Source organism: Lycium ferocissimum, chromosome 7, assembly GCF_029784015.1.
Source record: "Lycium ferocissimum isolate CSIRO_LF1 chromosome 7, AGI_CSIRO_Lferr_CH_V1, whole genome shotgun sequence".
Lineage (NCBI taxonomy): Eukaryota > Viridiplantae > Streptophyta > Magnoliopsida > Solanales > Solanaceae > Lycium > Lycium ferocissimum.
In genome coordinates this window covers 23540394-23566509 of record NC_081348.1, presented here as the reverse complement: position 1 = coordinate 23566509, position 26116 = coordinate 23540394, and the positions used below count along the sequence as shown (strand labels likewise).

General features: G+C 36.4%; 1 protein-coding gene and 1 pseudogene across 1 annotated transcript; one reads left to right on the top strand and one right to left on the bottom strand.

Annotated features, from left to right (window-relative positions):
• Nucleotides 1-3544: 3544 nt before the first annotated feature.
• LOC132063904 (signal peptide peptidase-like 4) lies at nucleotides 3545-17747 on the top strand. The gene is made up of 14 exons (XM_059456651.1): nucleotides 3545-3886; nucleotides 8297-8455; nucleotides 8565-8676; nucleotides 8999-9118; nucleotides 9281-9432; nucleotides 9578-9760; nucleotides 10172-10206; nucleotides 11965-12127; nucleotides 12963-13016; nucleotides 13928-14020; nucleotides 14137-14279; nucleotides 15139-15209; nucleotides 15711-15794; nucleotides 17180-17747. Exons 1-14 carry the CDS (start codon nucleotides 3743-3745, stop codon nucleotides 17281-17283), a joined length of 1617 nt encoding a protein of 538 aa, XP_059312634.1. The 5' UTR covers nucleotides 3545-3742; the 3' UTR covers nucleotides 17284-17747.
• Nucleotides 17748-21141: 3394 nt separating this feature from the next.
• Nucleotides 21142-26068, bottom strand: LOC132062032 (uncharacterized; annotated as a pseudogene).
• Between the last annotated feature and the right edge of the window lie 48 nt (nucleotides 26069-26116).

The following is a 26116-nucleotide window of genomic DNA, read 5'->3' as shown; positions in this document are numbered from 1 at the left end:
CTTCGAGTAGTTCGCTGTTCGCCGGCGTTTTAGGTACCGATACTCCAGTGAGTAAAATCGTTCTATCCTGGGAGGATATATTCCATAACCTCGGGTACTTGAGGGGAATAATTTCCTTAAGGACATACTGTACATTCAGTGGGCTCGATTTCATTCCTAAAAAATATATTTTGGTATTAATTTTCTGATTTTTCCGATTCGTTTTAGAATCTTTGGTTTTCGTTTTCATTTTTGTTTATTGTGTTTTCTACGTTACTGTTTCAAAGTACTTTTGCAATACAGATTTATAACAAATCTTACATATCTATATGTTTATAAATTATTTTATTAAAGGTAAAAGAAAAATTTTAAATCTAAATTATTGTTCATTGCAGAAATAAAACATTCTTTTAGAAATAAACTAAAAAAAAAAAAAAACCTACCAGGACGAAAAGAGTATTATTAAAGGTAACTTTTGGATTATCAACCAATAAGTTGCTAGGAAAAAAAGGAGACACGTGAGGTTGAGTACAGGTGATGGATACCTGAAATGTGAATCTCATCACTAAAACTCAGACCCATTACAATTATTATCGTACGGCTTATACGGATACTTTAGTTTACGGGTCCCATACGTAGCCGGTAACAACCACCACTTTTTACCTACGCGCTTACAAATTTTTTTTACATTTTTCTTATACAGCACGTCTATGAGATAACCATAAATTAAAGTGAGAAAATTTTACTGAAAAATAAAAGAGAAAAAGCTCTAATCCTTTTATTGCCGATTTTTCAGTTTCAATCAACAGAAAAAGATACGTATGATTCTGTTGAAAAGTTTGGCACGAGAAAATGTGATGGTGACAGTTTTGGTATTTGGATACAGGGTTTGTTTGTGTACGTATAATAGAACGATTGATTTTAAAAAGTATTGAAAAAGTTTCCCAAAAAAACAAAGAGTAGTATTTGGAAGTCAAAACAAAATGATTTTCGTGAACTGAAATACTCCATTAAATAAGTAAAGCTTTAACAAAATTAATGTTTGTAGAAGAGCATTTTCTTGAAGGTAATTCAAGCACACACAATGACCTTTTTGGAAATTATCCTGAAAACTAATTTATCATCAATCGTCAAGAACTAAACAACCATTTCAGTCACTTTAATTTAGTTTCTACTTTGTTTGTTGTATATTGTGAGTTTTTATTTTATTGCAAATTTTCATATGATTTGGCAATCTAAAGTAGAAAAGAAAATTGTCTTAATATTGTTTTGGATTAGGATTACTTATGTAATTGCAAAAGATACTACGTATACAAAAGTGATACAAAAGTGTACGTGCTTAAAACATTTCAAATGTAATAATTGCCTTAAATATTTCTCATGGTAAAATAATGCTATTTTCTCATATAATGTTGTACGATAGGTGATCATGATTCATGTGTGTATTATATTTTCATAGTCTCCACCTAATTGCTTAAAGAGGGAATATCAAAATATTAGTTAGATTATTTCTTTGGTTAACTTCGATTATGAACCGCATACTCTTCATGGCAAAACTCTCTCATCTTCATTCTTTAATAATATTCTTGTTTAGAAGAAATTTTTAGAAGATATACTTTAGTTCTTTCAGGCAATATGAGATGAAATGATCTTTTTCCAAGAACTTCATAGTTAAATTTTAAAATAAAAACATCAAAGCATACACACAAAAGAATGTTGACATAAAAACTGGAAATAGATAAATAACACATAAATAGAAGAGGCAATGCATCCTTGAACTTTATGAATTTGCATTAAAGATAAACCGACAATCTTACTTAACCTAATCACAAGCTAGCATTGCATGATGGGTGAAAAGAATGAGAGAGAGAGACACACACACACACACACACACACACACACACACACACACATTGTGTGTTATTAAACAAAACTATGAGAATTTCTTTTAATGACTACATTGTGGATGCTTTTCTGTGTTATTTATGAGAAGAAAATATCTCCTATTTATAGAGGCCTAAAACTTCTCCAAGAAAAGGATAGATTGACAGAATCATTTTCCACAAAGAAAACATCTACATCAAGAAAATATTTTTGAAGTAAAACACAATTATGGTAAAATTCAAATAAGATAGGATATTCAGGGCAAACCCTAACAAGCATAGCATGATAGCTGAAAAGAATGTTGTGTGTTATTAAACAAATTTGTGAAGGGGTAAAGACTCTGCTTAATTGTCCCATATGGTCAAGAGAGTCTTGATCATCATGAAAATGGAAAAAAGTACATTAGACTATTGCTAATCCGTGGAATTAAAATGACCAATGTGTAATACTACAAATCTACATGTAAATCGTTTTCTTTTTTCAAAAGAGTGCGAAGAGAAAGTAAAGATATTTTGTCCTATTTACTTTTTAGAAAACCCCTTTGTCCTAGAGTTTTATCCTCTTCTTAAGAATCTGAATTAGTTTAAAACATTTTACTAAATTGTCTGATGTTATCTCTTTTATGTCACATTTATTCTCATTCGACTTTTAAAATCATATATCCAACTATGGATTACTGGTCGAAAAAGTTAAAACATACCGTTAAATATAGTAAAAGATTTGTCTCTTTTATGTCGCGTTTATCCTCATTCGTCTCTTGAAATCACATTCAACTACGAACGGTAGGTCGAAAAAGTTAAAACATATTGGTAAACATAATGACAAACGATTTGTCTCTTTTATGTCGCGTTTATTCTCTTTCGACTTTTAAAATCATATTCAACTATGAATTTCTGATCGAAAAAGTTAAAACATACCGTTAAATATACAACAACAAAAGATTTGTATCTTTTATGTTGCGTTTATTCTCATCCGATTTTGAAATCACATCAAACTGTGAATTGCTAATCAAAAAAGTTAAAACAGAACATTTGGACATAGTTTGAAACCCCAAATCATGCCTTTTTGGATGATTTAAGATTTCATCCCATGGTTTGAAACCATGAGTGAAATTACATGTCCAAATATTGATATCAAACTATGATTTCAAATCGCATCTGCAATCGCCTACTAAATATGATTCTAAAAGAAACAGTTTGATGCACTTGAAGGTGTTCCATATCTCAAAGGCAAAGTCACCTTTCGTCAAGAAATGACAACACATAAATATACCCTTTCAATGAAAAATTCATACAGTGATAAAGAAAGGTTCCACTACACAATTGACTTAGAATTCATGACTTATAAGCCAAAAAAAAATAAGTTAATAAGAAAGGTTCCACTGCATTTTATTGAGGTGACTTCAAAAAAGCAAAAAACAGCTGGTCAACTTAGCATGGTCAACTACCTTGAAAGGACGTATGGTACACGCGTCATTAGCGAGAGTAGAGAAACCCACACGGGACAGAAAACTAAAAATAGATCAACAGTTATAAAGGGGAAAAGCAACAACTCATTACTGCTATGATTAAACCAAAAAAAGGAAAAAAGAAAGACCAAACAGTGCTTTAATTGAATATATTTTTTCTCATTTCTTGTTTTCACACATCATAGTACTATGGTACCATACGGTGAAAAAAGAAAGAAAAAAACTATAGTACTATCCCCCACACCTTCCACTTACCATGTCTCTCTTCACATCTTCCCCCAAAAAACAAAGTACAAAGGAATAAAAAACAACACCACCCATTTCACTCTTTACCTTTGATCTGCAAGATTTGAGCTAAAAAAAAAAAAAAAAAAAAAAAAAAAAAACGAAAAAAAAGGGTTCTTGAATTTCATGGAGTTCAAGAAAGTAAACAGTTGTATTTGGGGTGTTTTTGTTGTACTTGTGTTGTGTACTTCTTTGGTTAGTGGTGGTGATATAGTTCACCAAGATGATACTGCTCCAAGTAGACCTGGTTGTAGCAACAATTTTGTTCTGGTAACTTCTTGCTTCTTGTTTTAGCTGTGCCTTTTTTAATTTTTATTTCAAAGATTGAGTCTTTTTATTTTGCTAAAAGTTAGTAGTTCATTTTCTGGTTCTCTCCATTTGTTTGAATATGCCCTTTTGAGTAACTTTGTTCTATCTGTACTTTACTGGTATGCAAGTTAAATTTGGAATTGTAGGTGCGTTTTGTTGAGAGTTGTGATTACTCTTGTTTTTTTCCTCCTCTTCTTCTTGTGGTGTTTATGTGTGTCTTTTAACTTGTCTTAGAAGTCAAATTATTTTGTACTGAAATCAAATTGACCTAACAGAGTGAAATCGATATAGAGAATTCATATAGCGTTAATCAATTGAGACACAGTTGCTTGATCTCAATTGAGACACGGTTGCTTGATCTGTCTGGCTATTTATCAGTGCACAACTCATTGTTTTTTATTTCTTAGGTCAAGTGAGCCTTTTTTAGCTTGTAGAGGTTGGATTTTGTTTTGAGTCCTTAACGTTTATAATTGCTATTCATCTGCTATATGTGTTTAATTGTATTAGAATTTAATCAATTAAAGAGAACTATGGCATTAGCACCCAAGGGTGTGAGCTAACGGTCGATAAGCTGGATTGAAGAGACCAGTAGAGGTGAAAAAGTTAGGCGATTTTTCCACCTATCTAAATCTGGATGGATAAAGTTATCCAATATCTGTACCAGGCAGGTACCCTGCGACATAGTTGGAGTGCTCCAAAAACCACCTTTATCCAAATCAACATAAACATTATTTGGTTCATGTTTTCTTTGGTTTGGTGCTGAACTGCAGGGTCTCTCGAAAACTAAGTTGCTTGTAGCGATATGATGCATTGTATCCCTATTTTATTTTAAAAAAAGGGGAAGGATGCATTGCTTTGCTAAGCCCTCCCATCATGCACTCAATTTCTTTCCTCATTATCCTATGGCATGTAAATTAAGAAATGAGAGTTTGAATGAAGTGGCGCATTTAATTACCAAAAATGAAAAAAGAAGTGGCAAATCTAATTACCAAAAAAAAAAGGAAGTGGCGAATATAATTTATCGTAAAAAAAGAAGAAGAAGAAGAAAGAAGTGCTGGATATTTTGAATCAGTGGATGCAGATTATTAATGCACCCCTACACTTTTCTTAAAGAGGGTGCAAATTTAATATAATCTTTAGAATTTCTTTAATACAGTCTCACACATATAGGTTGAGCGGTGGGCGCTCCCACTTCCAGTTACTTGCGATTGCCCCTGATTGAGTGGTTTACCATTTAAGAGTTATGTAAAATATGACGGTACTTCCTCAATTCCTCTTCAGTAAAATATGATTGTACTTCTCCAGTTCTTCAATTAATATATGATTATAGTAAATTGAATGTTGAAAAGTGGAAAAGTTTGTTACCAAGATGTTATATCAAGACAAAATGTGATATGGAACTCTGCATCCTCAAGTTGAAAGTCCTTTGGTTAGACATTAAAAGTAATGGACAAACTTTCTTAGACAAGAAGCCCCAACAGGTGTTATACGATAAAATGACCCATCGAATATCATTTTCCCTTTTCCTAATCCTAAAACATTGACTATGTCTCTGCATGTTCCAGCATCTAAATAACATATACTTTTTTTACTCTTTTCCCAAGTCGATGTTGGTTAATCACTTTCAACAACATGGAAAGACGAAAAGTGAAGAATAACCACTCTCGTTAATATTGGTTCTTTGACCAATCTCTTCCTTCCACTTTGGGATGTAAGAGTTCAGGTGATCTTAATTTTGATGCAAGCCCTAATTGTAACGCTTGGCTATTGTGTCTTATGCCTCATATTTGATGATCTTTGCACAAAGTTATCAGTCCAAAAGCTTTGCACAAAGTTATCAGTCCAAAAGCATCTAAGGGGTGAACAAGATTGTACTGTGCAAAAGGTTGGTAGTTGTGAAGCTTTGTAAAGTTGCTTCTCTCCCTTCAACCTATCGGGGTTACCTCTTGGAACAAAACATTGCTTTTTTTGCATAGCCTGAGTTTTGGAAATTTTTGAGGATAGACTATCCACTTGGAAGAAACAAGTTTATAGATAGAGTGACACCAAGAAATAGTGTACCACATGGTTTTCTCTCTTAAACAATGTGACTACTAAGGAAGGTATAAAAGCAACTGGATAAACTGGGTAGAGTTCCTCTAGGAAGATAACTGCCAATAAGAATATCATTTTATAAGGTGGGACAAGGTGACAAGGTCTGAAAAGAGGTCGATTCATACCTTTGTTGTCTCCCTACGCTATTTGGTTAGGCAACTTTTCTCCCTTGGTTTCTTCTTGACAAATTACCTGATGTGGAAGAAAGAGACTAAATTAATTGGAGTATACATAATTAAGGCCTCCTCAAAAATAGCACTGCGGATACTACAGGAAGAAGAGGCTTTATGAAGGAAAGTGATAAATGCTAATAAGTATGGCACTTGATTATTAGACACTGTCATCAGAATTCAAATCCTTTACACAATTTTTACAATAGGGAATGGGCTACAAATTAAATATTTAGATGGATGCTTGGATTGGAATTGGACATGCTCCTGCTTGTGTGGAATCTCCTGAAATCTTTAATATAGCAGTAGAACCTGAGGCAACCTACAACTGTTGCTCAGATCAGATCTAAGTAATTCAAATACTATTTTTAGAAAGAATTGCTAAGATTGGCAGTGCGATTTCTTGCTTCAGCTGTTAAGCTGACTCCATAGGAGTATTACTGGGTTAGTGAAGGAAAAAAATCATTGAGATGGACAAAGACAACGAGGGCATCTTTATAGTCAAGTCAGCCTACAAAACTTAAGCTTCTGCTCCAAGAATAGACTGGTGATGGAATATGATTTGGAAACCAAAGTGTTTGCCACGGTAGCATGTTTTGGATGGATTGCAGTAAATGAGCCCCTTCTCACTCAAATTTAATGAAGAGGGTCTTTTCATTCTCTAACAGGCATTGCATGTGAAGCTAATATTGAGACAGTTAATCATCTCTTTCTTCACTGCTCAGTCGCAAGACAAATGTGGAACCTGTTTCTGAATCTATTCAGCTTCAAATGGGTGAAGCTCAAAGACTTAATACAAGCTTTGTGGAGCTGGAGAGGGGCTAAAACTCAAAGTATCGTAGGAAATTTGACTCACAATTCTTCCTCTCATATTTTGGGTGATACAGAATTAAGGAAACCTCAGATGCTTTGAAGTCGAGAAGGCAGCAAGGCCTCATGCTTTAGCTCTTGTACTTTTGGTGTAAAAATTGAAGTGTCTACAATACAGAACAAATGTTAGCCTTTCCTTCCCCATACACGGCTAAAGGGATACCCTATTTTTCTACTGTATCTCTCTTTCCTAAAGCAGCCTTCTTGGTGCTACAATCTATATAATTAATCTTACCTTTCTCACCTATCCAAAAAACAAAAAAGTACCTTTCCTTCCTCTGAAAATTAAAAAAAAGAAAAAGTTGTGCCCAATAGTACGGTCAGAAGAAAGCTGGGTCACTGGTATGGGCAGGTAAGATGTTATATTTATGCGCAGAAGGAAATTTAGAAGATGTCAGGGGGACTGTAATGTTATTCCAGCTTTTGACCTTGTAAAGTCCCTGCTGTAACTTGTTGACATGATTGAGGGATCCACTTGCCTGTTTTATTTGTCTTCACACATACTGTCTAAACCTCATGACCCGGCCAGTCTGTTGTACTAGTTGCAGCTGTGGAACCAAGAGCATCAGAAAAGGAGATGAGTTTAAAAATTTAGTTGCTTCTTAAGTTAAGGAGATGAACTTTATGTGTTTTCAGTAAAACATCGTTCAGTATGATTTTCCAATCAAAGGGACAGCTTTACTATCATCAGGTCGCCTGCGGCTTCTCCGTAGTATCACTTTATCACCAGATCCAATGAAAAAGACTTACAAAAGGATTGAACTGAGAGAGTACACCGTATTAAATCCTGCCTGTTGTGCAGAACCCTGATGGAATAAGATCTCGTGGAAATTACATATTCCTGTATTGCTTGACCATAATTTATTTTCCTAGATCATTATATGAATTGACCTGAATAACTCAGATGCCATAGTGTTGTTCCACACATATGTGCCATGCTATTTGGAAGAGAGATTTCTTGTCTTGTCGCATGGATTGGGGACTCGCCGACTCGGGGATGTTAAATTTGAAAAATTCTGTTTTCTCCTTTCCCTCCTTGTGAACTGTCTGAGAAACTCCCCAGCATAACAGTAATTAGTGTTACGGTTGGTTTGGTCAATATCACGTGGAAGCAGACCACTGTTTAGATGTTAATAGTTTTTGCTTGGTCAAATATTTTATTTGTATATGTTATTGGAGTCTCTTTGTCCCACACTAGTAGTTGGACATATTATCTAAATAGTGTTTCCTGGAATAGGTCAAAGTTCCGATCTGGGTTGACGGTATAGAAGTAACAGAGTTTGTTGGTGTGGGGGCTCGATTTGGCCCGACAATGGAATCAAAGGAGAAGCGTGCTAATCAGACAACGCTGGCCTTTGCAGACCCTCCAGATTGTTGTAGCACACCTAGGAATAAGGTTGTTTCACATTTATTTCTCCTGTTGAAAGCATATTTGGTTGGAATCCTCAAAAAAATTGTCATTTTGTATAGTGAACTCAAAATTTTAGGTTTCTAATATGTGATAGCTCACTGGTGAGGCCATCCTGGTGCACCGAGGTAATTGCAGTTTCACTACCAAAGCTAACGTTGCAGAAGATGCCGGTGCTTCAGCTATCCTCATAATAAACAATCAAACAGGTTCAATGCTCTTCCTAAGTATTATCTGTATTGTTTTCCATGTTCCATTATGAATTAGCTCATTCTTGATGGTCTTGTGGAAACTGCAATCAGCCAACCAACAGTCCTGATTTATTTTTTGAACCACAGGCAGTGCTATTTCCTTATTATCAAATTTCAGTGATCGATTTTGGTGTTGACTTGGAACGTCATTACAGTGTGTCCTATGGAAAAAACTAAAATCATCCGATAATTTCCTGTATTACCACCCTTGCTTAATGTCTTCTTGACATGCACATGCAGAGGGCTACATATAACTTTTGTTCTCTCAATTGCTATGTAGAGCTCTTCAAGATGGTTTGTGAAAAAGATGAACCTGACTTGGACATTGGTATCCCTGCTGTCATGCTCCCACAACATGCTGGCACAAGCCTGATAAAGTTTCTTGGAAATAGCTCTTTTGGTGAGTCCCATGGTATTTTACTAATTTTGTAGGTTTCTTTGGGAAGGGTGGGGGGACACAGCTTATAGCTCCATCGGCATAGTTAGTTGAGATTATTTGACATGGCTCTATCATTGCTGATTTGTTTCCGAAATAGTGATTAAAAGATCTTCCATCTTTCAGTTTCTGTGCAGCTGTACTCTCCAAAGCGCCCAATGGTTGATGTAGCAGAAGTATTTCTATGGCTTATGGCGGTTTCTACCATATTGTGTGCTTCTTATTGGTCTGCATGGCGTGCCAGAGAAGCTGCAATTGAGCAGGACAAGCTCTTAAAAGTAAAGTCACAAAGATTCCTCTCCGTCACCTCTTTATTTTTCCTGCTCTTTAGGCAGTATTCCATGTGTTTTACGATTTTGAAGCATGAAACTCACTGCATCTTTCGTTAGCAGTTTGGTTGAAATATGTATCTTTGTCTCACAGGATGGCTCAAATGAATGCAATGGCACAGAGATGTCTCGTTCTGGTGTTGTGCTGGAAATCAACATAATATCAGCAGTTCTGTTCGTGGTGGTTGCATCCTGCTTCTTGATTATGCTTTACAAATTGATGTCCTCCTGGTTTATAGAGGTTCTGGTGGTTCTATTCTCCATTGGGGGTGTTGAGGTATGTCACACCAAAAGGAGGAGCCTTAATTCAAGGGTAGCAATACATAAGATTTTACGCAAATAACAAGGCCCTAAATATGAATGGAAATCAGGACCTTTTCATTTCCATCTCTCAATACCTTTCATATTTGTTTTCAATATAATTTCATCCCTAGGTGATCCCTTTCATTGATCCATCTGAGTTAAGAACTTGCTAGCACATCATTCCCATCTCTCAATACCTTTCATATTTGTTTCCAATATAATTTCATCCCTAGGTGATCCCTTTCATTGATCCATCTGAGTTAAGAACTTGCTAGCACATCATTCACATATAGGAAAGATATGAATAGATTGAATGAGGTTAAGATTTTTGTGTCTTCATGCGGACAATATTTGAAATAACACTTTTCTCACATTGTGCTTACAGGGTCTACTAACTTGTTTGGTCGCTTTGCTATCATGGTATGTATCTTATTCGTGCTATTCATATATTATTTTCTTAGCTACAGTGCGTCAAATGCTCCACCAAGCAAAACCACGTTTGCACTGTTTTCAGGAGAATTTTCTTAGAAAAGTTTTCTGAAAGAACTGAAGATGTTTGTATAGTTGTTTTATAGAAGTTTGTTAGAAATTAATTTTAAAAAAACTTCTCCAAATATCTTTTTGATAAACTGTTCAAGCAAACACTACCCAAACTAGAAAAGTTAGCAAAGCTTTCCAGCTAAAATAAGCATCTCCCCTTTTGTATTATGTGGGAGGGTTGAGTAGGTTGGCTGATTTCATAGCCGCATATCATTGTCCAAGAGAAAACAAAGGAAAAACATCTCTTGCTTGACGCAAATGCTCATTAGTCTTACTTTTCCAGCTGGCACTCAGTGCTCTTCTTTTTGGCTTCAGAAATTCAGTAGTAAGACTGCTCCAAGAAAGACCACGAATGAAAATCAATCTGTAATTAGGCAGCTGTGCATGGAAAACAAATACAAGTTTCACATCAACTTATACCATTGCATTTTCGGCTCTTGTTAAAATTCTATCTAGGATTCAGGGCCTGAAGCCTAATTAGTTCGAATGGTAATAAATTATATTTAATAGGGATATGCCATCTTGTTCATCTGTTTCTGACGCTCTGTAATTTGTTCTGCAATTCTGGCCCTTATTAACACTGACCTGTGGTTGCATTGTGCATAGATCTTGATCATGTGATAACAAATACAAGTGACATTCTTGCAGGTTTTGGCGGACCTGAATGTAACTTTATTTTGTTGTCTTTCAGAACTTTTATAATAGCATGAAGCTATAAGTAAAAATCTGAATTGTTGAATAAGATTGAGAAGTGTTGTAATATAGGTCATGGCATGGAGCAATAAATAAGGAGTCTTTCCCAGAAGTCAACAAATTTAATGACAAAATGGAAAAGGAAATTTCTTGCTCTTTAACTTGACATGTTGTCCACCTCAATGTTTTACATCACACTTTTCAAGCATTAATCACAATTAGATTTTCTAATGGCCATAATCATACACTATGGTAGTAGTCACATTATCATTACATGTTTGTTCTTTCAAAAACACCGACCATTTATGAGTGGCAAAAAAGAAAGATTACGGTTGTTTTTTCTCAAAAGAAAACAAGATTACGGTTGTTGCTGTAAATCAGGCAACATCTGTTGTTTAAACAAGATCACAAAATACAGTAACATATGATGGTCCTTTCACTTAGTACTTAATGATTTGAGCATATGAGATGCCCCCGTTTCCTATTACTTATCATATCAGGTTTAAAGCATTCAATCTAGTTGATTTTTTTACATCCTTTCATGTGTAATGAGTCTATTAGTTCCGACCAGAGTAGTAGTTATTAAGGCTCCAGTTTTGCATGCTTTGGTGAAAAGAAGGATGAAAAGCATACATGGTAATGCTTCTGCACAGCTGTACTTTACAGTGAAGATCTAAGCCACATTTACTATCCTTTTGCATGCTTTTTATCCTTTTTTTGGTGGGGGGAAGGCGTACATAGAACCTTGTACTCTTTCAGATCACCCTGGGTGTGTGCTCTTTTGTCATAGTGCGTTATGGACATCTTGTCATTAACTGTGTTTGTTAGTCGTTGCTATTAAATTTTATTTTTATTTTCTTGAAATAAGATTGAAGAACATTTTACATACCACAACTCTGGTTGCTGGTGGTTCTTAGAAGTGTAGCTAACAGTCATTATATATAGTTTCAGATGGTTTGAACGTTTTGGACAGTCATTCATTAAAATTCCTTTTCTGGGACCTGTTTCGTATCTGACGCTGGCGATTTGTCCATTCTGCATAGCCTTTGCAGTTCTGTGGGCAGTTTACCGTCGTATCTCCTTTGCTTGGATAGGTCAAGATATACTTGTAAGCACTGTTACAATGGTGTACTTTTCCTTTGTCTAACATCATCTCAGTTTCTTGTATCTCCTTTGTTTCTTTTTTTTTTTTTTCCCTCTCAGTTTCAACCCTGACCGATTGGTTAGAGAGTTGCACTAATCTAACCAGGGTTTTCTTTTTTCCTTTTCTTTTATGGACTTGGGTGGTTGGATGTAGAACCACTTCTTACCCTAACAAACTTATAGAAACAAATTATTACCTGAAAAGACATACCTTATTCAACAAATTCCAGAGGAATAAATCCTTTCTGTGTGCTTCAAAAGAAAAAAAAGATTTTTTTTTTTGCAGTTAATGTTGTCTTAAAGATGGCACAATATGCTTAAAAAGAGTAGACATGTATTTTTTCCGATTGATTCAGTAGGTATGTGTTTAAAACGTGGTTATGAGGGATAAAGATGGAAGTAGCTTCTCTATTATCAGAATACGGGTGACATCTTTGCTCTTGATTTGACCTTCCTATGTGCTTGGATTCTTTTCATCTTTGGATTTCAAGAGAATATTGGCTTCTGCCTTTTTTTTTGGGTGTCCTTTTGTTGAGTTTTCAGGTTCTCTTCTCATTATCTTTTGTTCTCTTGGAACTACTGTACTTCTGGGGAAATTTCCTGTTTTCTGTAAGAACTTGATGAATTAAATCTGTAAACATTTTATTCTTTTCTGTACACTTGGAAATATGTTTTTTTGTTCATCCTGCGACGTGGAGGTGTGTTAGCCTGTTAGGTATATTTTTCAGTGTTGGATAGCTCTATTTTTGTTCATATTAGTAGTGGCTGAGATGATGGATTAACGATCTCTTTTTACGTAGGGTATTGCATTGATCATCACGGTTCTCCAAGTTGTGCAAGTTCCAAACCTCAAGGTAAAACAATTCATGCTGCTGGTTTTTATTGTGTTGCAGCTCGACAGTTTTATGTAATGTTTTGCTTTAGGAAAATGGTATATCCATGGACCTTCACTCGTTAGTGCTTGAAATTTTATTGTGGATGAGCAACGTCTTCGTATTGTCGTATCCTGTTCTTTACATCAACTATTAAGTAGATAAGTGCTCCTCAAAATCCTAAATTCTACAGAAGGCAACCTTTTGCTTCAGTGGAAATTCTGTTTTTGCTTTTCGATTGTCAACAACTAATAAGGAATGAGGAGAGATACGGAGAAAGTTGCCAAACACCTTTGACTGACTTCCTTATATATAGAATTAAAATACATAGAGTTACCACTGTGTAATCTCAAATTACCCTTAGATGGTTATTAATGTAACTCACTTTAGAGCCACTAAAATGTTTAATAAAAAATCAGCAACCTGCTCTATTTATATTTGGAGAAGAGGGTAGCTCAAGTGGAAAGCGCCTCCACCTCCAACGTTAAGGTTGTGGGTTCAAGTCACCAAGGGAGCTAATTACGATATACAAAATATTTGTAGAAGAGGTTTAGAAAGCTGAGAGCATGGGTTACAGAATTCATCGTTTGTAGTTACCCCACTTCTCCTCCTAATGGAACAATGCTTCACGGCTGGTTTTTCTGCAGTTTATGTTGTATCTCGTTTGTCCTGCAGTCAAACAACTATAATAAACAACTTTCTCAAAAAAAAAAAAAAAAAAACCAACTATAATAACAAGCAACAGTAACAACTAATAATTTGGTTCAGGAATAACCTTCTAGTGTGATTGTTTCTTGGTCCTTCGTAGACTTGAATTTTTGCTGAGTAGTCCAAAGATTATCAGTATTACTGGCTGTCTGACATTATCCCATTTATTTCCTTGACTGTATCAGGTGGGAACAGTTCTTCTGAGTTGTTCTTTATTGTATGACCTTTTTTGGGTGTTTCTTTCCAAGCCGTTGTTCCATAAGAGTGTGATGATAGTGGTAAGCTCTTTATTTGTTTATAGAGTTTCTTCTCTGTGTTGTTTGTGTACTTCTACCCTGCTATAACTACCAAGGACTATTGCTCCTGAAATGTGATCATTTTCTCCTGTGTGTAGGTTGCACGCGGTGATAAAAGTGGAGAAGATGGCATTCCTATGTTACTCAAAATCCCACGAATATGTGACCCTTGGGGTGGCTACAGTATCATTGGGTTTGGTGACATAATTTTACCAGGTTTACTGGTAGCATTTTCTTTAAGGTTTGACCATTGGGCTGAATGGAACTTGTTGTTTTTTACATAACGTGGTTCTATCATCTCCTATATTTCAATCTCCTATATTTCTTGGAGGCTTCCAATTTTTTTTTTTTTTTTTGAAGTTTAATTATTTTTCCATCCTCCAAAAGAGCCTGTTCAAAACATTGGCTCTAGCACATCTGATGGAAGGTTCTAAGCCCTATGGATGCCTCTGTGAGACCCATGGATGCATATAGGGGTGACAAAATTAGCCCTTGAAGACATGACCCACCGAACCCGTTCAAGTTTGGGCGGGTCAATTAACCCGCCCCAGTTATTAGCTCAGCCCATTTTGACCCGCCCAATTTAGCCCATAAAATTGGGCTGATGTGTAGCCCAAATTGACCCATGAGAAACCTTGTCAAAATATAAAAACATTCTTTTTGTTTGTACTTAATAAAGAAAAACAAGTTTTATTAGGTACTTAAAAAACTATAAAAGAACAAATAAAGATGTTAAAACATAGTAAGAATTGGGCGGGTTTGGTTATGACCCGTTTTTTAGCCCATTTTAGCTTAACCTATTTCAACCCAAGTAACTTTTGGGCGGCTCACATTTATTAACTCCACTTTTGACCCGGCGAAATTCATCCCAACCCGCCCATTTTGCACCCCTAGCTGCATAATTAAATTTCCATGTTGGACATTTCTGATTCTTCAGATGAGCAATTTAAGTAAATTTCAAGACTAAAAAGAAAGGTTGAAGGTTAGGTTATCATTTAAATGATGAATGCATGTAAGTTCAAATATTAAAGCAGTCAAAAGAAAGCTTTATACCCTTTTCTTGTTTTTGTTTTTCCCATTGATTTTACTCTTTGTTGCAGGTATGACTGGCTCTGTAATAAGAAACTTCGAGAAGGTTACTTCCTGTGGGCTATGATTGCTTATGGTTTAGGTATGGATTCTTCAGAAAATGGGAATAAACCTATTTACTTGACATGTAATTTTGATTGTGACCAAATGAACAGCATTCTTGTTGTCGATAAAACTGCATTGCTGGTTGGTGATTTTATGTTTCATCCCTCTCTCTTTCTTCCTTCTATTCATCTGTTCAGTCTGAAAGCAGGGGACTGTCTCACGGAAGTATGGAACTCGATCCTGGTTAGGTGATGAACTGCAGTCATGACGATTATGCCCATTTTCTTAATAAATAATTCAATCAAAAGTATGTTAATCAGTAGGAAAAATTTGAGGAGTGATATACTTGTCAATTGTCAGTGTCTGAGCTTGATATGTCTCTTTTACCATGTCAAGAGAAGTTAATATGTTTGTGTAAACAGCCGAAATATTGCATATCTTTATGTATTAGCATCCGTTGGTACTGTTGATCAGTGTTTTCGATTTAGAACCAATGCAAGCTTCCATTACCTGTTAATTCCTTTTTTTTCTTTTACAGGTTTGCTCACGACATATGTGGCTTTGAATTTGATGGATGGTCATGGTCAACCTGCTTTGCTTTACATTGTTCCTTTCACACTAGGTATGTTACAAGAAGCACAAAATGGCATCTCCTCGTGATGGAGCAGCCAAACCTATAACATCTGGTTGTTACGACAGAGTCCACCACCGCACACTAGAATCTACCACCACAAACACACATTGGGTGATCACCTTTGGGTCTGATCACTGTAAATAAATAAAATGGACATTGGACCTCACCCAATGAGGTGAGGATTGCCCAAGACTATGTCATTCCCTCAACTAATCCCCCCCGCCCAACCCCCCACCCCCTGCCCGCCCTTGGCCCTTGGGCTGGACATTATAAAACCCTTCCACAATCTATGATGGGCAAGTGTATTTTGTAACAACACCCTTCCGTACGTGTAACCTGTTCTAGGTTTTCTCGTGGACTGGAGATTTTTCTTTTTCCTTTTCTTTACTTGTTATTTTGATTTGTTTTTGTTTTATTTGAGAGGAGAGTGGGTAAAGAGAGAGAACTAGTTGAAGAGTGAATCTAGAATTGAAAAAGAGTATGTTCAACTTGCTGAAGAGTGGAATCGGAGCAAAGTCAATAGCTAGGTGGCTGAGAGAGATGAGGGACGCCCCGACCGATAAAGTAGGTTGAGAAACGGTCATGTAAATGGGAGTGTTATTCAAAGATAACCTGGAGGTAGCGAATTGTAAACCCCCAGTTTCCAATTTTCTACAAATTGGTTTCTGATATCCCTTTTCCCCCTCTTTTTAGAGGTTTATGGATGAAAAGAAGAGGTAAAAAATGTCAGCATCTCCAGTAAATTTTTATTGCAAATTGTTCACTTGTTAAGTCACAATAAGTTGCAAAATTAATATCAAAAAATTCTTTCTAGTCTCAACTCTGCCATAGACAAAAATCTGGTAGTTAAGTGGAGAAGGGTAGATAGGCGCCATTATCGCCTGATTTTCGAACTCTGTGGCACTGGTGCTCAGGGATTTCTCGATTATTTACAGAGAGAAAAAATGGTACCCATATCCGCCTCCTTTGGTTTTTTTTTTTTTTTTTTTGAGGAGGATATCTGCCTCCTTTGTGCTAGAGGTCAAGTTTTCTACCCAACAGATTGATGTTCCTTTGTTCCTTATACGCTCTGTAGCGACTTTCTGGTTCTGTGTCTGACCTAATTTCCCATACTTTCGTCATGCTTATCTTGTGTCGTCTCTGAGAAATGTCATATTCAAGGGAGAGTATGAACAATCACCTATCAACCCAAAATAAAATGAACAAATTGAGGGGAGTATGGATGCACTCTAGATTTATGTTCTGGTAAAGCTGTTGACATGGGACAATTGCTTCTTACATTTTCAAATTTTGGCTAAACAATAAAAGCGTGAACCTTTCGTTTTCTATGTTAAGCACTCATCATTTTAAACATCTGTTATTGCTCATGTTAGGGACATTTTTGACGCTGGGAAAGCAAAGAGGTGATCTCAAGCATCTGTGGACAAGAGGAGAACCACACAGGCCTTGCCCGCATGTCCGGCTTCAACCAGAGTAACTTGATAATAGACGAGCCAAATCTGTAATCCACTTATAACTCTGATTTCTCCAAATACAAGTTGGCGTACATAAGAGTGAAATTGTGCAAGAGGGTGGAATTCTGAAGATAGCACGATATTTAAGTAGGCTGCCCTTGTCAACACCGAGCAGACACTTTACGGGTATGTATCAAAGCTGAGATGTAGAGCCTGTAGTTTAAGTAGAGTTGAAAAGTCGTGTACTGCCTGTGCAGCTGCCTTGTAGCCTGCCAAGCTTCATGCCTTAAGCTGTTTATTAAATCCGTCACGATCAGGCAGTAGCTGTAATAGCTTCTTTGGAGGGAAACAAGTGTGCAGTAGTTTCATCTATAGTAGGAAAGACAACTTTTGTATGATACAACTTGTCTTAGCAACTGGTTAGCCACTTCAAAGTACTGGATGTATTACTAACTTGGGGCCTGTTGTGTGAAGAGTATGTTATTAATCTGTATTGCAAAAACGTTGAAACAGTAACTTAGAAATAATTTTTGAAAACAGAAAACGGAAAACAGAAACTAGACAGATTCTGGATTAACCAGTAGAAAACGGAAAAACAGAAACTGGAAAAGTAATAACAGTCTCTGAAAAATATTTAAGAATGAAAATCGAGCCCACTGAATGCCCCACTGAATGCCCCACCGAATGCACAAATACGTGTCCTGGGCGAAATTATTCCTCTCAAGTACCCGAGGTTAACGGAATATATCTTCTCAAGATAGAACGATCTTACTTACCGTGTATCGGTATTTAAAACAACGGTGTCAACGAACTACTCAACTACAGAAACTACACTCGAATTTATTTGTGCGAAGAAGAAGTTTTGAAGTTCGAAAATTCGTAAGGAAAAATCCGAGGAATCAAACGAATTTATAGCCATGGAAGAATACAAGTTTCAAGGTTTGCAACCCTTCGAATAGTCAATTTAAAAATGGGTGGGAAATTTAAATAAAATCTGGGAAAGAACTGGGTCGCGGGTCAGATACGCGGATCTGGGTCACTAACGGGTAGGATTGGATAATTTAATTAATTAATTAATTAAATAGTTAAAATTAAAGAAAATTTGATCCAAAAAGATTATCAATCAAATCCAAAGCCGAAGCCGAACCGAGCGACGATGACAGCGTGAGGGGAGACCCTCTTCTTAACCCTTTAGCAACAAGAAGGAGTACTTCTACTTTTAAGTAGGAGAACTTTTCTTTCCACTACCGATGAGGGACAAATGCTCATTTCATAAAGCAAGAGGGAATAACTCATTTTCCCTCCACTTCTTTTCCCTCCATTTCCCATTCAATCTATCAATTAAACCCAACAATCCCCCACATAAATGGGGAATGGCTATAAGATAAAGGAATGCACGGACAAGTGTGTAATTTACAAGCAAGGATTAATTGCATCTGGATAAGTAGGTTTCCCTTTGAACTTTCCGTAGTGAACATATGTCGGATATACTCGGTCAATCGGTAGATTTGATATCTTTGAACCGTCGAGCTTTGGTGTATACCTAGACAACCACATGTCACACAGTCAATCCTTTACCGTATATAGTTCTTACGGTTGTGTTCGTTTCAGCCACGAACACCCCCTGGTTTCATGAGTGTATAGAGAATGGGCTTTTTACCATCATCCTCTTTGAAGCGGCTTACACTTCACACTCACATAGGTGATTCCTAAACGTGTTATCGCGTAGATAGACTATTTGGTCAAACATGCCAAACTTAGAAACCATTAAAAACTTAAGCTTTATTAGCTTGTTAAAAAGCCTTAACGTTTTATCCTTGTTCCTGAACATTGTCTTCATCACGAGAATGGATTGAGTTATTTGACAATGCCGAACCGTCAATCACAGCTTTGTTTGATCTCCTAGCTCTTGGAATCTCCAGTCTGCTAGGTAGAGTTACCGCCATGATGACTTGTCCTAAGCCTTAAACCCATTCCTTAGATGATCTTTCAACCGCCTTTCTAATTAGGCCTTTTTTGTAGTGGATCCGACACATTATCTCTAGACTTTACATAGTCAATAGTGATAATTCCACTAGAGAGTAGTTGTCTCTCGGTATTATGTCTCCGTCGTATACGACGAGATTTTTTTTCGTTGTACATAACGCTCCCCTCGCCCTACCTATTGCCGCTTGACTATCACAATGTATGCATATAGGTCACGCAGAGGTTGGGGGAATGGAATATCTTCTAAGAAATTTCGAGCCATTCAAACTTCTTCACCGGCCTTGTCTAAAGCTATAAATTCAGATTCCATCGTAGAACGGGCGATGCACGTCTGTTTGGATGATTTCCAAGACACTGCTCCACCCCCAATTGTGAAAACATATCCACTCGTCGATCTAATTTGCATCACTATATCCCTCAATCACGACGGGATATTTGTTATAATGCAAAGCATAGTCTTGGGTATGTTTCAAATACCCCAAGACTCGTTTCATTGTCATCCAATGAGTTTGATTAGGATTACTCGTAAACCGACTCAGCTTGCTAATGGCACATGCTATATCTGGTCGTGTGCAATTCATACTATACATCAAACTTCCCGAAACTCGTGCATAGTCCAATTGTGAGTCACTTTCACCTTAATTCTTTTGAAGTGCAAAACTTTCATCAATTGGAGTTTTTGCAACATTGAAATTTAAATACTTGAACTTGTCAAGTACCTTTTCAATATAATGTGACTGTGATAATGCTAGACCTTGTGGAGTTTTATGGATCCTAATTCCTAAGATCAAATCAAAGAACCCCTAAGTCTTTCATGTCAAATTTGCTAGCATGCATACGCTTCGTAGCATTTACATCGACAATATCTCTACTCATTATCAACATGTCATCAACATATAAACAAACAATGACTTCATGATTTGAAGTATTTTTAATGTAAACACATTTGTCACGCTCATTAATCTTAAATCCATTTGCCAACATTATTTGGTCAAATTTCGCATGCCATTGTTTAGGTGCTTGTTTTATTCCATAAAGAGACTTAACAAGTTTGCACACTTTCCCTTCTTTACCAGGAACCACAAATCCCTCAGGTTGTTCCATGTAAATTTCTTCCTCCAACTCTCCATTTAAGAAAGTCAAGTCTTAACATCCATTTGATGGATTTCAAGACCATGTACGGCCGCTGCCACTAACACCCGAATAGATGTTATCCTTGTTACTGCGAGTATGTGTCAAAGTAATCAAGGCCTTCTTTTTTTCTATAACCTTGACCACAAGTCTTGCCTTATATTTGTCAATAGTGCCATCGACTTTCATTTTCCTTTTAAAAATCCATTTTGATCCTAAAGGTTTATTTCTAGAAGTAAGATCAACCAATTCTCATGTATGGTTGTTCAAAATTGATTCAATCTCACTATTGACTTCTTCTTTCCAAAATGCTGAATCACAAGAAGACATCGCCGCTTTAAATGTTTGAGCCTCATTTTCAAGCAAGAATGTCACAAAATCTGGTCCAAAGGAAGTATATGTCCTTTGACGTTTGCTACGCCTTGGATCCTCTTCACTTGGTGTACTTTCCTTTGGTTCTTCCCGCGGTCGTTTAGATCTTTCACTTGACGACTCACATTCGCTTTATACGGATAAATGTTTTCAAAGAATTCGTATTATCCGATTCAATTACCGTATTAACATGAATTTCGGATTGTCGGATTTGTGAATCAAAAACCGACAAGCTTTGCTATTTGTAACATATCCAATAAAAACACAATCCACAGTTTTTGATCCGATTTTTACCCTTTTGGGTAAAGGAACTTGTACCTTTGCTAAACAAACCCGCACTTTGAAATATTCAAGTTGGGTTTTCTTCCTTTCCATAGTTCATATGGAATAGATTATGTTTTGCTGTGGGGCACCCTGTTGAGTATTCGGTTAGCTGTAAGGATAACTTCCCCCCACAAGCCTACGGTAAACCGGAACTTATTAGTAAAGTATTCATCATTTCCTTTAATGTTCGGTTTTTCCTTTCCGCAATTCCATTTGATTGTGGTGTGTAAAGCGGCGTAGTTTGATGAATAATTCCATATTCTAAACATATCTCCCGCAAAAGAGATTCGTATTCTCTACCCCTATCACTTCTAATCATTTTTATCTTTTTATTCAATTGATTTTCCACTTCGTTCTTGTATTGCTTAAATGCGTCAATTGCTTCGTCCTTACTGTTAAGCAAATACACATAACAATATCGAGTACAATCGTCAATAAAAGTTATAAAATACTTTTTTCCACCGCGAGATGGTATTGACTTCATATCACATATATCTGTGTGGATTAAGTCTAAAGGATCTGAATTCCTATCAATAGACTTATATGGATGTTTAACAAACTTAGATTCAACACAGATTTCACATTTTGATTTATTACGCTCGAATTTACGCAATACTTCTAAATTAATCAATTTTCGCAAGGTTTTGTAGTTGACATGTCCTAAACGAACATGCCATAGATCATTTGACTTCAATAAGTAAGACGAAGCTGAATTCTTATTAATACTGTCAACAACCATTACATTAAGTTTGAAAAGGCCCTCGGTGAGGTAGCCCTTTCCTATGAACATCTCATTCTTACTTGTTACAACTTTCTCACTAGCAAGCACACACTTAAACCCGTTTTTGACGAGTAGTGCGGCTGACACTAAATTTTTCCTAATTGTGGGAACGTGCAAAACGTTGTTGAGAGTCAGCACCTTGCCAGAAGTCATCTTCAGAAGTATCTTCCCATATCCTTTAACCTTGGCTGTTGCAGTATTTCCCATAAAAAGCTCCTCTTCGGGTCCAGCGGGAGCGTAGGTTGCAAATGCTTCTTTCACAGAGCAAACATGTCGTGTGGCACCAGAATCAAGCCACCACTCCTTTGGGTTTCCAACCAAATTGCACTCCGATAGCATTGCACACAGATCATCAATGTCATCATTTATCTTTTCCACTATGTTCGCCTGACCCTTGTTCTTGTCCTTTTTCGGGAGACGACAATCTGGGGCTTTGTGGCCAGCTTTCCCACAATTATAGCAGTTGCCCTTGAACTTTTTCTTGGCTTGCTCCTTCTTTTGTCCGGTGGACTTCTTTCTTTTCTTACTTTTTGGGCGGCCTCTTCAACGATATTCGCTCCCATAACCGTTGAATTCCCACGCGACTTCTTCTCGGTTGTTTTGTTATCTTCCTCAATCTTGAGACGAATCACAAGATCTTCCAACTTCATTTCCTTGCGCTTGTGCTTTAGATAATTTTTGAAATCTCTCCACGAAGGAGGCAACTTTTCAATCATTGCAGCCACTTGAAATGCTTCGTTAACTACCATGCCTTGAAAGAAGAATAAGGTCATGAAAAATAAGTTGAAGCTCTTGAACTTGGGTCCAAATCGGTTCATTGCCTGTCATTTTATAGTCTAGAAACTTGGCAACCATAAATTTTTTCAAACATGCGTCTTCAGTCTTATACTTCTTCTCAAGTGCATCCCACAATTCTTTAGAAGTTTTCATAGCACTGTAGACGTTGTACAAATCATCCTCCAAAGCATTTAGGATGTAGCCCTTGCATAGAAAATCTGCTTGTTTCCACGCCTCGAATCATAAATTTTTCATTGGCGGATATCGGCGCAGTACGGGAAGGTCTTCGTTGGTGAACTTCTGCATACCAAGAGTGGTAAGCCAAAAGAACACCCTTTGCTGCCATCCTTTGAAGTTGGCTCCAGAAAATTTTTCGGGTTTTTCCACCGGTGGCACAGCAGTTCGGCTTGTTTCGCAATGTCGCAAGATAGTAGCGCTTTCAATTGCCATTTCCTTTTCACTGTCAAAATTGACAAACTGTTTTAATAATCAGAATAGCAAACTTTTCACAACAACAACGACGAAGTTTTTATGTTCTTCAAATCGTTGTACAAGTATGAACTTTAATATTCCAATGAAGTTTTTATATCTTCAAGTCAGAATACGAAATTTTATACGGAGTAGAAAACCACACGGGTTTTAGTCTCCAAAACAGAATACAGATTAATATATAAAATTTAATTTCCTTAAGATTGTTATTAATCTGTATTGCAAAAACGTTGAAACAGTAACTTAGAAATAATTTCTGAAAACAGAAAATAGAAACTAGACAGATTCTGGAAAAACCAATAGAAAACGAAAAAACGAACTGAAAAGTAATAACGATGCAAAAATATTTAAGAATGAAAATCGAGCCCACTGAATGCACAGTGTGTCCTTAAGGAAATTATTCCCCTTAAGTACCCGAGGTTAACAGAATATATCCTCCCAGGATAGAACGATCTTACTCACCGATGTATCGGTACCTAAAACAACGGTGTCAGCGAACCACTCAACGGCAGTAAACTACACTGGAATTTATTTGTGCAGAAGAAGAAGTTTTGAAGTTCAGAAAATTCGTAAGAAAAAATCTGAGGAATCAAACGAATTTATAGCCATGGAAGTACTGTTTCTGAAGGTTTGCAACCCTTCAGAATAGTCACTTTAAAAACGGGTGGGAAATTTAAATAAAATCTAGGAAAGAATCGGGTCGCAGGTCAAACACACGGATTCGGGTCACTAACGGGTAGGATTGGATAATTTAATTAATTAATTAAATAATTAAAATTAAACAAAATTTGGTCCAAAAAGATTATCAAATCCGAAGCCAAGCGACGACGGCACGAGGGGAGACCTTCTTCTTAACCCTTTAGCAACAAGAATGAGTACTTCTACTTTTAAGTAGGAGAACTTTTCTTTCCACTACCAATGAGGGACAAATGCTCATTCATAAAGCAAGAGGGAACAACTCATTTTCCCTCCACTTCTTTTCCCTTCATTTCCCATTCAATCTATCAATTAAACCCAACAGAGTAGGTGTTTATTTACTAAAAATTACGGTGTTGTTTCTTCTAGAGAAATCAATTTATTGGTAAGCTCCATTTACACTATATTTCTAGCAATCGTCATTTGGTAAGCTTGCTAAAGTTGAAAAAGGTCCTCTCTTTAGACTATGTTTAACATCCCCTGTGAAGGATCACACGGAAATTTTGTTCAACTTCATATACCAAAAAAAAATCAAGAAACAATGGTCAAGGAAATAAACTTGAGCCCAGAAGTGCCCTACTTCAATGTTGTAAAGGAAAATTGATTAGCACATAGCTAGGCAGGAAAAAACTAATTGATACATGGTGTTTACACCAAAGCAACGAGTGCAATATACATCTTGCATTTAATATCTTCACTTCATTTTGTGAAGTAAATTTCACTTAACCTTCTTCGTTTTTTAAGATATTAGAAACAGTACTTCCTTCATCTTTCGACCGAGACAAAAAATTCATTAATTCAACGGTTAAAAAGGAGGTGGGTCATTTACATGGGATTATGGAAGTTGTCATAAATAAAAGAGAGAATATCTCTGTTGCCATTTTGACCCCAAGATTTGATATAAAGGCACTTCCATCATTGTTTCTCTCTGGATGTTGTTATCCTTTGTGTATTCTTATTGTGAAGAGGAAATTTGCTGGTTCAGTCCATGACTGGTTGGGTTTTAAGTTGTTTGTTATGATGATTCATGATGATTTGGAATTTGGACCCTCATGACAAACCTGCTTCCACAACAAGGAGAACATCCAAAAACACAAAAGAGTTATTAAACAATTTATGACAAATTTAAAATTATATATTACTCATGTTATGATTTCAACATATGAGTCGTGAGTACGGTCACACTTAATAATTTTGGCTCAAACTATATATAATATGCGTACTTAAAAATTTTATCGGAACCATTTTTTTGAGTTTCCCATCAGGTGTCCGGCACCCGCATTGGAGCTCGATTAATCAGGATTCGCGCCACTTAGAGACCATCCAAGGGAAGCGCTTCCTACCAAAGATTTTTTTGTAAGCTGAGATCTTTGGTAGGAAAAGAAAGAACTCCATCCGCTGCACTACATTCTTTGGTGATTTTCGGAACTATTTGATTCTAAAGAAAAGTAAGTAACTAATAAGGGGGAGAACTAAAGCAATGACATCTTTGAGTAATTGCGATCAACGCTAATCATTACTATTGAGTTGCCAAAGGCCCCAAAGTTCATCAACGGCATGTGCGACCGTTGGCTCGAATTTCGTGAAACACTTTTAAATCTTTCTCTAACGGCCCAAAAGTCTTAAAAACTATATCCTCTCTACTTTATTAATAATTTCAACTTCCCACTCAAGGATCCTTTTGCTTTTGCTTGTCTTCCTTTTTTCTTTTTAATCAGATAAGGTATACGAGCAAAGGGTTTCTTTTAAAGAAGATTGAACGTTACAATTTGATTCAGTTTGTTTTCACTTAATGTAGATTCGAATTTAAATAATTTAAAACTTGTCCATTGTTTTACAATCCCTTGTTTGCTTTTAATGGGTCTGGTAAAATCATTAAGATGTTATCATCTAAAGATTCATGTGAATGTGATTTTTTCCCGCTATTTTATCCATTACAAGTACAACCCTCAATCAGTGGCGGAGCCACATAGCTTAAAGATGGTAACTTGGATATCCTTTGCTGGAACATTACAATGTATAAACAATTTTATATTTTGTGTATAGAAAATTATACAGTGTATGCATGTTAAATAATGTTCATATATATATATATATATATATATATATATATATATATATATATATATATTAATTGTTGATACTCGTGAGCACCCTTAAAGAAGCTTTTTGACTCCATCACTGCTACCAATGCTAACCTTCACCGTAGCCAGCATCACACAACCACCACTGTCAACCACCTCCATCAACATCTACTTACACCACTAGCGATCACTACTAACCACCTTCACCAGCATTCA